General features: G+C 48.9%; 1 protein-coding gene across 5 annotated transcripts in view; it reads left to right on the forward strand.

The window, feature by feature from the left end:
• LOC119175773 (uncharacterized) overlaps nt 1-16,952 on the forward strand; it is an 84,542-nt gene that overhangs the window by 36,243 nt on the left and 31,347 nt on the right. For all 5 annotated transcript variants that reach the window (XM_075885280.1, XM_075885285.1, XM_075885281.1 and 2 more), the window contains 4 exons: nt 104-320; nt 8,478-10,136; nt 12,630-12,774; nt 16,125-16,486. In XM_075885280.1, the coding sequence (XP_075741395.1) occupies nt 104-320; nt 8,478-10,136; nt 12,630-12,774; nt 16,125-16,486 (2,383 nt within the window). The remainder of the gene's footprint in view (nt 1-103; nt 321-8,477; nt 10,137-12,629; nt 12,775-16,124; nt 16,487-16,952) is intronic.

Consider the following 16,952-nt stretch of genomic DNA (forward strand, 5'->3'; position numbering starts at 1 on the left):
AACACTCTCAGTAAATGATAAAAAGACTAGCTACATTTAGCTTCTTTCTTGCGGAGTTGTAAACACTCTAAGAATCCCCACAAATCACGATTGTCTATTGCAGAGAATGCCCAGGATGAACCTGAGGGGACGTCAGTCAGCCCTCCCAGCGTGTCGCCGTCTCCAACTGTGGCCCCAACTCCGGCGGTAGTGCCGCCAGCGACGAGCATTGCCGAAGAGCCTTCGCAGGCTGCATCAATGCCACCTCAGCTACCATCACCAGTGGAAGAAGAGCGACCAAGCTCTCAACAGCCGGAACCTAGCCCTGTTGCAAATGATGGGTGAGCATTCCCTCTCACCCTTTTCTGTGGTCATCATCTAGGGATATAAAACACAAGTAATTATTATTACACTTCACTCAAGCGCATGTCGACACCCAAGTTGCTTTTTATCCTCTTATCAAGGCAGTACAGTGAAATCTGGCTTCAACGAAATTGACGGGACACACGGAAAAATACGTTGTCACGAAATTTCGTTGTAGCAAAATTTCATCTACAGTGAACCTTGTTAGTGTGTACCCGCTTTAAGCGTACTAACCGTTAAAACACAGTTGCAGTGAATCCCCGACCGAGTCTCATAGAGACTAATGCATTCGCAGACCACTTGAGCTGTAGTGTTCGGCCTATGCCTTCCGGCGTGCTAACTGCGTACCGCAATAACATTTTGTGCGACAAAATTTTACTGCTCCGCTAAACTTGCAGATGCCATAATGTGCCGTGAACAGTTTTTCGTCATGTTGATGAGTGCGAAGATCAGCCAATAAGTTATTACGAGTTCTGCGCGATTGCGTCGATGACGCTGCGAGTAACAATCGGGGGAAAAAAAACGAAGGCGAGCTGGCGACCACCGGCAAACGCGCCGGTATGACTTATCGCTGGCGAAAAGCCTTATCACAGCATGCGCGATGATCTCCTCGGGCCGTGCCTCAGGCACGCATGTGGCATAGCGTCACTTTAGGCCTACTGCACGCTTTTAGTGGGCGGCTACCTAAACGCACTGGGCCGCCGATCGCTACCGCTTCATTTTGTGGGACCGTGTTCAAGGGCGCGTTGCTTTACAGAAATGCAAGCAGCTCGCTGTCACGGAGTTTAGCGTTGTGGATCACGGGCACCGAGAATACTTGCTGTATTATGCCAACACGTGCACGGTACAGCAGGCGTAGCGCTGTTGTTTACATGCTGCATACTTTTATTTAGTGACAGCTGATATGCGCCTCCATCCGCTACCAGGACTGCTAGAGCATCACGGAGAACACGTTGCTTGTGGCGTTATCCCAGCAGGCTACTCGCCAAATCTGTGCAGCTAGCGGATCGGCAGTCGCAGTGTGCGTGGAGTGAGCGAAGTGCTGCACGCAACTAGTCATGCAGTAAACAATTTGGCTCTCTGTGACTGTACAGTGTTTAAAAAAGAAAACTGCATCAGTTTTTGCTTAGAAGCAGACCGCGGAGCGACTGTATCACAGACAGCCGATTGTGTCCGTTCTGTCCACGCAGGAAGGAAAGTTATTTCCTTCCTCCATGGTTCTGTCGCTGTACCACGCTGCATACCCCGGATCCCGCGATGGTTTCGAAATGTTCATCGGCGTCTCTATCGCATGCTATCGAGTGGTTCTTCGAGAGTCAGACACTTTTCTGTATCTTGGCAAAAAGAAAGAAATGGTCTTGCGGTGGGCACTTTGGGCAGTATTTCCAGCGGCACTGCGTTTCTACTTTTGTTGGCGGCGTTGGCGCATGTCAGGGGATGCGAATTTGTAGCTGATGGTTAATGCGTAGTACGTTTAGTGCGTAATTATGCCGCTATCCCCGGCAGGTACGTATTAACGGGGTTTCACTGTATAGACCACAAATTGGCAAGTCCTTTACTCCCAGAAAGCGCTTGCATTAAGGGGGGATGCTACACCTTCCAAAAACTCTTTTATTTTTGCGAGTACCTCAGTCAAATTTGGAGAGCCTATGTAGATTTTACTGCTGATTTCAAAAATCTAATTCTTTTTTTGTTGTGACAATTAGTTTTAAAGATGTAATGAACTGCGACTTTTTCAATTAAGGCCTAATCAGCTAATTAACTGTAACTTGGATATTGATGTGCAACCTATAGAACCAATTCGGTATGTTCACAGTGTGCAATAAAGTATAAATCATTGTTCTGGGCTATTTCGAAGCAAAGTTGTGGGATGTTGAATATGACATGAAAAATTTTTCCATCTACACTTGAAACAAAAGATCCATTTAGAGAATTTTCTCCAAAAATTATTACAATAAAACTTACTTTACGACACATCCCCTGCATTTATCTTCGAAACAAAAAGAAATCGTAATGATAACCCAGATAGAACAAGAGATATTGCTCCGGCATAATGGGAAGCACATGAAAATTGTCGTTTTGAGAAATCGAGAAAAAACGTGGGCACACATTTTTATTGCAGAAGATGCAACAAGACAACCTCAAAACGCACCAGAAGCATAGTCTGAATGCATTCTGTGCTCATGCCTCCTCTTCACTAGCTTCCGGAGTTCCAATGAGGCTGTTCTTTTCTTGTTGGAGACAATGCTGCGACGGTGGTCTTTTTCTCTCGCTCTCCTGGCACCAGTACTTGTCGCATTCATGTCCATTTCACCTAAGATTGCCGTTGCAGAATTCAAATTGCCCGTGTTGAAGCGCAGCACTGCTTCTGCAACAGCTGCTTCAACAGCGAACAGGGACGCATGGTGCTCCTTGGGGGCCAAACTCCAGATTACCGAATGTAGGCTCTCGTTGGAGTTCTGCGTTTTGCCGCGTTCGCACCTCTGAAGCAGGGCTCTTTCCGAAAGCCGGGTATAAACCGGTAGTAATGCCTCTGCCACGTCTTTCGGTAGATTGTAGGCATGCCTGGGGTCGGGCTCACCCTTTGCTTTTGCGGCATTGTGCCGACACCATGAAGTTTCACCAGCTGGGCACAGACTGTGGTCCGAGCATTCATCAGTGGAGGTGACGTGGCGGTATGTGGCCATCACAGCCTTTTGCATCTCGCCCACGTCACCTTCATGCGATTTCAGAGCCCGGCCATAATATGTGCTCAGCCTGGTGATCAGCTCACCTGTGAGCCTGCCTTTCCCACCAAGGCCTCTTTTCCCATCGCACTTTTGTTTCTGCACCAGGTTTCTCAATGCGGTGCCCATCCGTTTCTGTACATGATTAATACAGTCTTCCTTCTGCACGTCAATGTAACCATACACCTTGGCGTCTTGTATGGCGCAAAATGTCCTAGAGTCTCCATCAGACAGCATAGTTGTGTAGCGCAGGCCATGGCGTTCAAGCGACCTCTGAAATAGAATTAGAGCCGCCTCCACTTACATTTGCCCCGCTTTGCTGTTCGTATTTTTTTGGCATTTGTGGTTACCCTTCCATTCTTGATAGCCCTCACTACTAGGCTTTGGGCCCACCTCGCAGCCTAGGCAAAAGTTGGAAAGAACGACGTAGTCCAACACGTAGCCACTAAATAATTCGATAACTGTGCCCACGCCGATGTGGGAAGAATGGCCTCGCGTCTTCCACGTGCCGTCGTAGCTAACGGCAATATTGCCCCGGTGGCCGAAGCACAAGTCATCATAAATTGTTCTAACCTTTTCCGCACATTCGCTCATAGCGGACTCAGCCGCTCGCGTTGCAGCGGGTGCCAGCGTGTTCTTCAAATGCCGCTGAAACGTCTTGTGGTGCATACCGCGGTGTGAGATGCCCATTGTTGCGAAAATATCGTTCATTTTCGTTTGGCCGTTGCCGGTAGCCACCATCGCCCTCGAAGCGAGAAGATTTACTTCAAACGGATTGCACGTTTTCGTGCCGTTCGCGCGGGGCGAAGTCCATTCATTCGCGATCTCGCCGCACCTTTCACACTGCACTAGCACTTTCACGGCAAGTCCGTAGTCCCGATCCCCTCTGACGATCGTAGCCGGTCTGTGGCAGGCTTTGCAACACAAGGCACCCATTATCGCGTTTAGGATATCTAGATGCATAAGCAGATAAGGAGCAGCGTGGTCCGAGTCCTGTGCGGTTGCCTCGCTACAACTCGCGGTGAAAAAGTCAATTTTCCGTGCAGTTGCTGGCGCCGATGAAAGCCGGTCGAGCGTCGCTTTCTCCCGGGCATGATTTTCTTCAACTTCGGCGTTTGTCACCACCTTGGCGTCGATTCGTAGTCGTCCGGAGTTCGCTTCACCGTCATCGTCGTCGGAGGCAACGCGCTCGGTCGCACCATCGCTGAACGGCCGCGGAGCGTCGACACATCGTTCGTCGGAGTCAACCAAGGGCTCTGATGACTTCGTAGACTTTCTCCCACGACCTTTGCGTTTCCTGCGACCAAATGCGTGCACGGTCCGATACTTTTTTGCGTTTCCAGGCATGGCGATACGATCAGAAGCTTCAGAGTGCTCTGCCGATTTCGAGGCGTCACAGCGGTAACCCTTTCAAAATGGCGTCGGGTCGCGTATGCAGGCGCAAGCCGCGAGCTTCCAGCCAACCGGAAAGCGCCATTTCAGTCACGTGCGCCGTTTAGCCAATGGCAGTGAGCGCGGCTCTTCGTCTTTGAGGCCCCGTTTTTCGAGCCGGGGAAACGCTCAATGTTGCTTACTGAATAAAAAAAACAGCTGAAAACGCGTTCTTTCAAACAAGACCAAAATGGCGCCGATCGAGCGCGTAGTTCCCGCGTATCGTAGAGCCGAAACCTGCGCTATTCGCCCTCAATTTAAAGGGCAGGACGCCCGTTTTCGGTTTTTTAAAGTTGAATAACGATAAAAGTTGATGGTATTTGGCTATGAAATTTTGTAAATAGGTGCGCAATGATGTCGGGAACGCGAAAAGAAGGTCCGCGAAAACTCGATTTTTTGGCTGATTTTCGGTCCCGAAGTGCCGCGTCCCCCCTTAAACTCTCGCGAACTTGGGCGTACCTGGCCGCAGCACATTGGGTGAACGCATTTTCTCGCATACCGTATTTACTCGTGTAATGAATACACTCGCATAATAAACGCTCCCCCAACTTTATTCATCAAAATTTGGATTCTTTTTTTCCCGCGTAATAAACGCACCCCCTACATTGATCTACTGCAGTCCCGCTAACGGACACCTGGCGCCTCCTCACCCATTGGATCTTTCGTTTTTTATTGTTTTGTCGACCCCCCTTGGCCACCGTGGCTTCACCCGTTGCCGTGTGCGTATTTTTCTTTCTATCTGTGTTGTGTGGCACATTCGCTGTCTTATCTGTGCGCCACAGCGGGGTTCAGGAACGGTGCGCGTGTAGAGACATGGCAGCTGATACCTTCGCTCTGATACCTTCGCTCGCTATGTGCTTATCAGCTGCGATGTCTCTACACTCGCACCTTTCTTGAATCCTGCTGTGGTGCCAAGATATGACGGGGGACGTGCCGCGCACAAATAGAACGAAAAACAATACTGCAACGGGCAAAGGAGGGGCGTGACTTTGGCTCACTGTGGGCTTACAACTGCCCGCGCCAACCGATCAAAGGTCGCGTGCGTGCGATTTTCGAGGGATGACAGGAATTCTTGTTGCGAAGTTCGTCGCTGTCGCGTCGCAGGTTTCTGGAAAACCAGTAAAAAAAAAATCGCTCATCGTCCGAAAAAAATCGTGGCGATTTCCACTACACAGTAGCACCCATCGCTTCGCTTGTTATCTGTGCGGAGAGGAACTTCTCATGTAGAAGCGAGGCGGCGGCTGTATTTTGTCGTTAAACTTGTTATTGACAATTTGTTTTGATGCTTCGGGGGTAGCTTGCTACAATGTTGGTTACTTGCTTCAATGTTATACGTCGTCACGGTTGTCATGCGAGGTTGCTGCGAAGTTGGCAAAGTGCGTCGTAGTGTCGTAGCACACGCTTTTTGGCACCCCTCGAGATCATTGCAGATACCACTGTTGCGGTCGAACGATTGCGAGAAAAGATAGCTGCAAAACGCTTTTATGGCGTGCGTGGGTGGCCCGGGAACAACTTGCAGAAGATAGCGCCAGATGAGTAAAGTGCAACAAAGAAGCTATTTCTAAACAGTGTACGCGTATGTAAATTGCTAAGCGATCTGACTTTTTTTTTGCATTATCGCAGTTTTTGCTTCTCCCAAAGAAGATTTCATAAAGTTTACCTCGCATAATGAACGCACCCCTGAATTTCGCTCCGATTTTTTTAGAAAAAAAGGTGCGTTCATTTTGCAAGTAAATACGGTATAACATGATCAAAATATACAGAAAGTTTGGAATCTATGGGAATATCGGTGCGCAAGTTGGCTTTACCGTATGCCTTCATGGTGATGCAAGGAAGGTGGCCATGTGTCAATACGCATGTCCTTTTATATGCCGAGCATTTTTTAGTCGCACAATGTTGCGCTTTAGCGTATTCGGCGCCGTCCACACTTACACTGTGCATGCTCGCGTCTCGTGCCGGCCCAGGAAGACACCTGCAATACTGTCACTCCAGTAGCCATTAAAGGATAAGACCCCGCCGGACGCTCAGCAAGACGAGCATGCACTGTGGGGGTGCGTACGTTTTCCCCGTACACCTCTTCCTCGAACGCGGGTGGTGTGTATATAAGCGTCGAAGCATGCATTCGAAATTCAGTCAAGGGCGTCTTTACTTAGCTTTCGCTGCACTTAACACTTTGCTTTACTCTAGTAGATGCGATCGAAGCAACAGTACCATCAACCAGTATAAGGGCACAACCCAACATCATCGTCCCACCACTCGTTGAAGGCCACACTTCTCCTTCATTCAATAAATATAAAGACGAAATAACAATTAAGCATTCCGAAACCATACCCAATTACACAATATTCACACAAATCCCCCACCTATGCGCGACACATTTACTCGAGTTGCCCCCGTGGAAAGATGTCGGCGGTTTTTTTTAATCTTTTTCTCGCGATTTGCAGTCGGGGGTGCTGGTTATATGCAGAGGCGGGCTATACACAGGAAAATACGATATTCAGATAACCCATGGAGCATGCCAAGCATGCAGCGCTGCAAACGAGCATGCCAAAGCTTCACTAGAGGCCGACTGAAAGCTGCAGCTGAAAGTGCTGAAGCTCCGCACTACGATATCAATCAGTGTACGACTGAAAAGCCGGAACGTTTCGTGCCGTTTTGCAGCTTTATTGCTTTCAATCTGCAGATGTGTCAGCCGCGCACTTTCGCAGCGTATTTCCTATAAATTAATGCGACGATAGCGACCTCAGTTTTCCGTGCAGTGGTTGCGGCAAACTATAGTTCTATTTTCATTCTGTGCACACCGTGCTAGCTGTGCATGCACCTTCAGAACTAACGCCGTTGCTATCTTTCTTCACATCGATGATCAGTATTGGGTCGAGTCAGTACACGTACCTTCGTGGTCGCCCGTGATCACCACTACCGCATTTGTGTTCGCAGCCGTTGCGGCAGAATGTAGTTACTCTTAGACTAGGTGTGCTTTGGCCGCACATACAGCGTTATGACGCCGTGGTAGTCATATATGATCGCTGGGCAAGGGACGACGAGCAGTAGTTTTGTTTTGAGTGCGACGTCAAAAGCATGGTGGAAGAAGCTCTTGAAGAACGGTTTTGTGGCAGCCTGCATGTGCATCAAACCCAGTGGCAGCATGAGGATGGTTGGGCGACCTGTCGCCGAGCATCTCAGTGGTGAAAAATTTACCGGAGTGTGCATGTGAGGGCAGAAAACGTGTCTCCGATGAAGACACAGGTGTTGCAACGCAACTGTGTGCTCTGGATGTCACGAGCTGATCGGAACTGGTTGAGTTGGTAGTGGTATTTTACGACAACCATTGGCATGTTCTTACCCTTAGGTTGTAGTACTCTCGAAAACTTTGTTGTAGCGGAAGTACTCAAGAAAAATATTCCTTGTGACGAGACATTTTTCGCATTGGTTTCTGTGAGCGACTGATGGGGAATCGAAAATTATTCGTTGTGGCAGAAGTTTTATTGTAGTAGACTTCATTATTGCAGGATTGGACTATATACTCAGTGTGATTCAAATTGTCTCATACTTACGTCCATGCTCTGGAATGGTTCCAGCTGTGTCCTCTCCCTCACCATCTCTCAGCACTCACGTTATGGCACAGCGGTGCATCGCAACAGTTGCACTGCAACATCTGTGGCCTTTTCTCCTTACGCACTCTCATCAATCACATGCTTGCTGAGTGTGTTAAAAAAGAAAGAAAAAAGACTGTGCAGTCAGTTGAATAGCCACAGGCTTTCACCAAACGTGCAATTTACAAAGTGTCCTTCTCTTTTTTGCTAAGTTACTTCAGAAAATTTCGTATTTTCGCATTCCTGTCGTGTTTTCGAATCATTGAAATGCTGCTGAATTCAAACTGCACTATTCAATTTATTCTGTCAATGTGCAGCATGTGCTGAAATGCTTTAGTGTAGAAATTCTTTGGCCGTGTTCAAACATTGCAATCTTGCTTTGCAGGCCACCAAAGGAAGCACGGTGTAGTCCAGCAGTGGTGGAAGATGCGCCCGTGGCTCTTCCCATTTCACGGCCTCCATGTCCCTCGCCCGTCTCTCTGGTGGTGCCCAGCATGCCGAGCCAAGTGGCACACCTGGAGCGCTCTCCACAGTTGCTCCCGCCACGCATGTCACCACCCGTGCCACCACCTGCACATCAGCTTCTCGGCCGAGGGGTGCCCACACCTCCGACACGAAATCTGACGCCATCGCCCAAGTTGATGATGTCCGAGGACAAGTTTGACCAACTGCTTCCTCAGGCACCGCCCACCCTCTCTCTGCCAGACCCAAGAGAGAAATCACCGGCAGCACCTGCTGATGCTATGCCATTGTCTCTGATCAAGATGGAAGTGGAAGAGTCCAAGCCACTTCGACTGGTGTCGTCCCCGTCATCACGTGGCCGGCCGACTCCTCCACTTCCAATGCCAGGAGGCATAAACCCGTCTCTAGCGGCCCTGTCGGCCATGCCACCGCCGCCTGTGGAGCCTCTGCTACCATCAGGCATGATGCCCCCCACGGTTAAGAGCCACCTGGTGCGCATAAAAGAAGAAATGAGCGGACCACCCACATTGCTCATGGAAGGACCACCCAGGGGTTTGCCCCCTAATAGTGGCAATCGTATCTCTCCGCTTCCACCGGAGGCCACACAGTCATTGGCTGCCACCGGTCCACCACTGGGGATGCCCAGAGGCCTGTCTCCTCTGGCGTCCCTTCCCCCCTCGTCCTCCTCGTGCTTGCCAGCATCTTCTCTGGCGGCCGCTGGCGCCTCGGCTCCCCCTCGGTCCTCGCCGTCTTCCGTGGTGTCCGGAGCCCCCGTGGAATACCCGGGACCACCCCCGCACCACGTCAAAACTGAGCCCCCGCCTTCTCCTCCGAAAGAGCGTCTGAGCGCGCCTTCCCCTCCTCACCACATGCCCTCCTTTTCTCATTCCTCCTCACCGGCCCACGTCAAGTCGGCGCCCTGCTCTCTTTCCGTGCCGACCCCTCCAACGTCCACCCCCACCTCTTCGGCTCCTAGCCACCACTACCCCTTCTCGCCCCCTCTGTTTGCCACCTCCTCTGTGGCGGTGTCCACGGCCGCCTCCCCTCTGGGCGGTGGCTACCCGAGTCCGCTGGTGACTGCTGGTCGACAGCCGCTGGGAGCGCCTCCGCCCGGTGCACCTCAACAGATGCATCCGGGATTCCCGTACCCCGCCTACTTCAGCCCCCAGCTCTACTCTCCACACCTTCACTTTCCTCAGACGCATCCTCAGTTTGCCCCTCCACCCCCTGCACCCCCGCCGCCAGCGCATCAGGCGACGGCGCCGCAGCACCATTCAAAAACGCCCCCTTCGCGCGCCCCCGTATCCATGCCGCTCCCTCCTCAGCTTCCGCTGGACGGCGGAGGCGGGGGAAGCGGGCATCGGGTGGCCCCACCTTCCCACCACGGGGGCTCCGGCGGCCACCACAGTGGCGGGCTGTCGTCGCATCACGGCGGCGGCAGCTCCCACCATGGTGGCCCCCCAGTCCACCATATTGTGCCCGAAGAGGAGGAGGAAGAGCCCGAGGCCCAGCAGCTGGTGAGGGGACCCAGCCCCGAGCCCAAGGTTGAAGACAGCGAATGCCACCGCAGCCAGTCCGCCATGTGCGTGTTGTTTGCTTCATAGGAGTTCTATAAAGTAGTAGTGATTTCACCTGCATTGTACAACTTGAGCACAATTCTTGTTATTCCCTCAGATAATTTATTGAAAGCCGCATTCAGTGCACTTAATTAAGCATTTTTGTGACATCAAGCACCTCTCGAGCATTTCAGATTGCTTAGTTCCCCCCAGACATGTGTCGCAAGTTTTATTAGTTCAAATACCTAAACACCTTCATAGACTTTGTCATGAATTTTGACATTGTTGCTCAGCCAAACATAAGGTTTAGGTAGTACAGTCAGACCCCGCTACAACGAAACTGACGGGTCGCGGAAAAAATTTCGTTGTAGTGAAATTGACAAAAATATAGCTCATCTGAGCTACCAAAACGAGGAACATTTATTCTCGAAATTCAAAAAATGTCCGCTGCTTCCTATTCTTTCGCAGCAGCATCACGACGTGATTCTCACCCAGGCATAGCGAGGCCATTGGGGAAAAGCATGCTAAAACAACGCCTAAAACCGCCTTCGTGGATGAACCAAACAGTGGCATTAACACGTTAACACCAGCAGCTGTTCGCCGTCAAAAGTATCCGACAACGCTCAGATGGAGGCAGGGTATCGCGTAGCGGCGACTTTTGCATTATTTTATGCCATTCTTATCAAATATCACTTGCGGCTTGCTGATTTTGTTGAGAATGCGGACGAACAGCCGCTCTGATTAGTTACCACACTGGCCAAGTGCAAACATAATGATAGGTATCGGAATCGGAAAAGGCATCTTGCCGCGGTTGCACCCAGCAGCTTGGAAAAGGAAACCATGAACTGAGCCACTGAGCTTCAGCATCGGATCGTCTGCAGCTCAAAACAAGCCAGTGGCAAAATAAAAGCAGGGCAGTCTCATTGCCATCGCTATCGAGCAATGGTCCACGCCCATGCTTGCTGAACAGCGGTGGTTATTGGCGGTGCCAATGCGTGTTTTAAACTTCGTTAACGCATTTCTAGGCTCTGCAAATGCATCAAAACATTAAAGATTGGTTTTTACTGCATAGCAATAAGTATCTGTGCCTGTAATTGCTTCGTAAAATTTCACTGAAGCGAGACAATCGAAGAAAAAGTGTTCGTTGTGGCGACAGTATTTATGCATTGACTCCTATTGACGGCTGACAGGGAATCGTGAATTTTTCGTTGCAATGGCAATTTCATTGAAGCAGCGTTCGTTGTAGCGGAGTTCGACTGTAATAACAAACCTTTAATTGTAGTATTCACGTCAACCGAGAAAATATACAGTTCGAGCAGAAACCAGCCAGCACGACAGTCTTTCACTTGTGAAGTCCAAGTGCACTGCAGTTCTGTGGGCGGAGCTGACTTTTAAAGACGATAGTCTTTCTTGGGGACCATCGACGGAAAAATTTTGGCCTGTCTGTCTGTACATTTGTCTGTTTGTACATTCTTAACAATACCTCAAACGGTCGCCTCCATCCGCAGCGCCCACCAATATTGCTCAAGATCCAGCGTTCATACTTCAGCAATTGTAAATTAAAAAGCAATTTCCCATATCTGAGGTATCATAACAACACGTCGATGTTTTGTATGGGTGCTTCTATACTAGAGAAGGCACACGCAAGTAATTCTAAGGACTGTAGCGTTAAAACGCGCTGCGCTGACAGGGCAACACCTTGCTAAAACAACACGAGGTGGCACCTGCCTGTCGCTTTGCGTTCTACACCTTATCACCTCCGAGAATGGCACGCATTTTTCTTCGCAGGCACGCACGCCTTCCTTCGTTTTCGAAAATAATGGCCAGGTGGCACTCGTGTCTAATGTGCCTCGATGCGCTCGTTCGCCTCCGCAGCATGCTCGAGGCACTCTACCGCAGCGCCTCCAGAATACCATCCACCGATTTTATTGCGGAGAACATCAAATAAGTGTTTTGTTCACTGTCTCCGGACGCAAGACTATCGTCTTTCAACGGCATTTGCAATGTGACATGCAGATCCGGGGCCAATGTTTTTCTTCTTTAATTTAACTGAGCATTTAACACACATTGTGCCTTGCACAAGGGTCATGCTGGAGTTTTTGAAAATTATTGGCATCTCTAATGGCAAGCGCACAACACTAATACAAAGTAATGTGACAATTTTAGTTTGAGCAGCCTGGCAATGTGAAACTACCAGCTCTGCCACTACACCAGAAAGTACTGTTGGAGTGCGCATTCATAATTGCGTTGCTTTCCAAGCTACTCATGAAGTGTTGATTTCAAGTTTTCATAACGTTTGCTGTATGAGGAACAGCACTTTCACGCAGGTGTTTGCCTTATTTATCTTCAGTAATATTTTTTCCAGCCAAGTAAATGCAAATAGCGTCTTGATGGTTGTGGATGCATTAGTCTTGACTAAATAGTTGCTGTTCTTTTAATGTTACCATGTAGACGTTGTCGCCTTTGCAAAGTGTGCATTGTTGACGAATGTCGCATCTTTTCTCGCTGCACTACACCAGCTTTCTGCGGCACTGGAGTCGAGGAGAATTCAACTCTTGCGCTCGCACGGACTTGACCTTCAAGCCCGTTCCTGATTCGAAGCTGGCGAGAAAAAGGGAGGAGAGGGCACGCAAGGCAGCCGAGAAGGAAAGGGAAGAAGCCAAGGTGAGTGGCAGCACATGGATGCCCCAAAATGTGGTAGTTGGTGTGCTGCTAACACAGCTTCAAACTTCGGTGCCTCTTCACCAAAGTTTGAAGTATCATGTTTTCTATACATGAACCTTCACTGCAACGAAATCCCACAATGTTGAACATTTTGGGTCTCCTGCAGATTTTGTTGTAGCGGCTATATGTGCGACCAGTGCCTTAGAAAACCCGTGTTGTTGATAAGCGCAAGAGTGGCATCAGATTTAAATTATGGGCACATTCTGCAACTTTTTGTCTTAGCAGATTTTCTGGGGCTTGAAAAGGTGTGAACATGCTCAGAAAACGTGGACAAATATGCATAGCAGAGCGTTGTGCAGTATGCAGTTTTTAATGTAACTGAACATGCTACCAGAGCACTTGGCAATTAGCCCTTAATACTCTGCTTTCTCACTTTCTCACACTTATATCCCACCCCTGTATATCACCAGGCTTCCAAATTAGTAAGCATAGAAGAAAAAATTTTAGCAACTGAACTATCTGGATATTCTTGTGAAGCTGCCTTCATTTTCATAAAGCAGTGCCCTGACTTCAGCTCAGATTTTACTGCATATTTTGTACGGGTTATAAATGACAAAATACGATACGTGGTTACAGTAGAGTATTCTGAGCAAGCCTTTTACAGCAAAATGCTGTTATGAGAACACAGCACGGGTCACGTGGGGCGCCGTAAATATCCGGGGCAACTGTCGGTGTCCCTAACCACTATTGCATAAAATAGGGGAAAAAAAAAAACCTCAAATAATGAATACCGAGGACATAGTGGAAATCAAACCCTGGAACACTGCATGCCAGCCCAGTATTCTACTGCTGAGCCACACCGGTACTTGGGACTCGTTCGCAAACTTGCCTTAAGCAGACTTGATGTGGGGAAAGGTATTGTGTCAATACGAGTAATAAAGCGTTTTAGAATAGCAAGAGAACAACCAGGCGTCAATGTGAATTGCGTTACCAGTAGGTCGTCCAGTGCTCCAATCCTTTAGAAAAGCTTGTTCTTCGTCACATGTTAACTATGGCACATACCCACTTCAGGCCTAATTATTCATTGTCGTCAGCCACTGCATAAAATATTTGCACAACATTCCTTGCAAGTGTGTAAACGACACTACGCCTCCAATAATGAGGAGTGATAGTATAGTGAATGTCTGCCTGCTTACTGCACAGAAATTATGATTACAGTAAAAGCTCGTTAATTTGACACCCGTTAATTCGGATAATTCGGACGGCTCTATTGGTTCCAGCCAAAGTGCATGTTAATCTATGGGACCAAACCTTCGTTATTTCGTCGGAATTCGGCTCCGCACCGCTTAATTCGGACAAATGCTGACGGCTGCTGCTACACAAAAGTGTGATAAAGCAGCGCTGGCACGACTGGAGTGAAACCGAAACCTGAGTGGCATCGCCATCATCATCAACTAGTGGGGCGATCGCAGCGTCACCGAACGTCACCGAGCGTCACCGAACAGTTTTGGGAGGGGTCCTTCCTTCATCAGATGAAGGGAGGACCCCTCCCGAAACTGTTGGGAAATAAATATATTTATCCTTGTTGACAACGCTCCCGTTGTGCCATATCCCATACCATCATATATATATGTATATATGTGTATATATATATATATATATATATATATATATTTATGTAGTATTTATATACGGTGGTTGACGGCGACGCCGGTGCCGGCAGCAAAATCCAACCGAGAATGTCCCTATAATTGCTATTGCAATAAAACATTGCGCGTCGGTAATTCAAGCCAATGAAAAACATGGAACAGCGCTCTTGTAAAGTGCACCGGCCACGTCAGCCAATGGAAGACCCGGTACGACGCACTTGAAATGCGCGCCGAGTGGAAGCCAATCGGCAACCCGGGGCCGACCATTAGATTGGTCATTCTGCTTGGATTATGCCTTTTTGAGACGGTGCAAATTACGCACAAAGGAAACGAGCTTCAAATATAGCTCAAGATGGTGGCACTAGGCCCGCTGCAACACTTATGGAGCGTGCTAAGTTGGAACAAATTTCGTTTTTTGGGGGACGATTTACTACTGCCGGGGTGCTTTTAAGGCCCATTTTATTGCATTTCCTGACCGAATTTAGCATTAGTAATTTGAGAATAGGTGCTCAGAGCTACAAACACCCCGAAAATAAGTTCTACGAAAAAATTCATTTTTGGGGTCATTTTAGATCGTTAAGACTCGCGTCCCTTCTAAGTAAGTGATAACACAAACAAGCCACCATTCGTGCTGCTTCATTGAGCAAGACCACTAAGTGCACTACAAGGTCGTGTTGCCTGCATGAACGAAAAGCAGTTCATTCGCCGCGGTGGTGTAGCATTACGCGCCTTGGCTGCTGACCTGAAGGTTGCGGATTCGATCTCGACCACGCCGAACGCATTTAGATGGAGGCAAAAGGGTAGAGGCCCGTGTACTACAACAATTTGTCGTGTTTTTACTGTTCCCTTGTGATGGGCACAATAACTACGGCGAATATATATATGGCGAAATTCAAGCTCGCTGTTATAAAGTTTTGCCAAAGAAAACAAGAACTGTGCCGCTGCCAAGCATGGCAGTGCGAAGTTTTTCGACGTGGGTCGTTTGGTACGAGAGAAAGCAGAAGAGTGAGCGTTTGCTAATATAAATTTTCTTCGGTTGAAGACTTCTTGAACCGTGCCAAAGCTTAGGTCCTCCGGTATTGCCGTATTGTGGGACCTAGTTTCTCTCAGCAGTGTCGCGAAAAGCTTCAAGAAAATGGGGCGTTCGAACGGGCTCGATCGAACTGTGGACGACGCACATAGGCGCGCTTTTGGAGGGCGTTGGCGGTGGCGACAGTGGCCACGACGACGATTCCCATTCAGACCTTTGGTCAGCGATTCCGACTACGCTTAACTGGATCAGGCTAAGTAAAGTACGTGCTAATTCTGTTAAATAAACATGTACATTGCGTTTGTGCTCCAGTTTATTTTTTAATGTATGTACTGTGTGCCTTAGGTCTATTGCACATTATTTCGAATGTGTCTGCTAAATGTCCACGTAATTTATGCACCCCCCTTTTGAAGCTCAAAAATCATGAAATAAAAGTGCGCAAATTATGTGAGTAAATATGGTAGACATGTCAATGGCAAAATTTCAAGTGGGAAGGGGTTTGTAACTGCCCCTGACTGTGTCAGTGCCCAGTGACTATGCCCCTGAGCTCTTTTCTCATTGTTCCCCATTGTTTCCTTACGTCAACCATATGACTTTAGTTCTTTTATCAATTTTTTTCATTATTTCCTTATGTCGACCATATGACTGACTTAACCGTTCACTCTTTGTAGCAACGGCTCAGCTCCTTGGAACACAGGAGTGGGGCGTCCGAGAGCAAAGCGGGCCCCAGCGGCCACCCATGCGACTTCCCCCCTGGTGCGAATCCCTATAGGACAGCACCTCAGCGCGGTGCAGCAACCAACCCATACGCGGCAGCGGCAGCTGCGGCTGCCGCCGCGGCAGACACCCCTGCGTTGCGGCAGCTGAGTGAATACGCCCGGCCGCATGCGGGCTTCTCACCCAGTGGGTACCCCTCGGCTAGGGCCCATCCAGCAGCCGCTGCAGCAGCAGCGGCCGCTGCTGCCATGGACCCCATGATGCTACACTACCAACTGGGCATGTATGCTGCAGCAGCTGCTGCCTCGAGAGAGAAGTGAGTGTTTCCTCACGCTCTGTGAGAAGATGCTTTATGCTGGCTTCCTTTACATTCGATAGTGAGGCGTTTGTTTGGGGAAGGTAATTGTGAAGGCAAATTTAGGGCCAAGTAAGACTCTGACCTGTCCTGTGGTGCTTTTGCAATCGCAGTGGACGGAAGCCACTACAGCGGGTTGCAAAAATCGCAGTCTCTGTAATTTCCAATATTCCACCCCCACCTCAACCCCCGCCGCTGTGGTCTCTCAAATTTTCACGCTGCTAGGTTGGCAGGTATGCGTGAACAGGTGCTTTCGCCTTTGGCTTTCAGAAAATTTGATGTAAGCGGCACCATACCTATTGGAGTCTCATGTAGAAGTCTTCATCAGGGGTATTTGGGGTACGAGAAATGAAAAATAAATAAAATCTCTGGGCAAGATTTTTAATTGTCTGAAAGTGATTGTTCAAGAATTCTGCCTGTGCGCTGT

The sequence above is a fragment of the Rhipicephalus microplus genome, unplaced genomic scaffold (genome assembly GCF_043290135.1).
Source record: "Rhipicephalus microplus isolate Deutch F79 unplaced genomic scaffold, USDA_Rmic scaffold_108, whole genome shotgun sequence".
Classification (NCBI taxonomy): domain Eukaryota; kingdom Metazoa; phylum Arthropoda; class Arachnida; order Ixodida; family Ixodidae; genus Rhipicephalus; species Rhipicephalus microplus.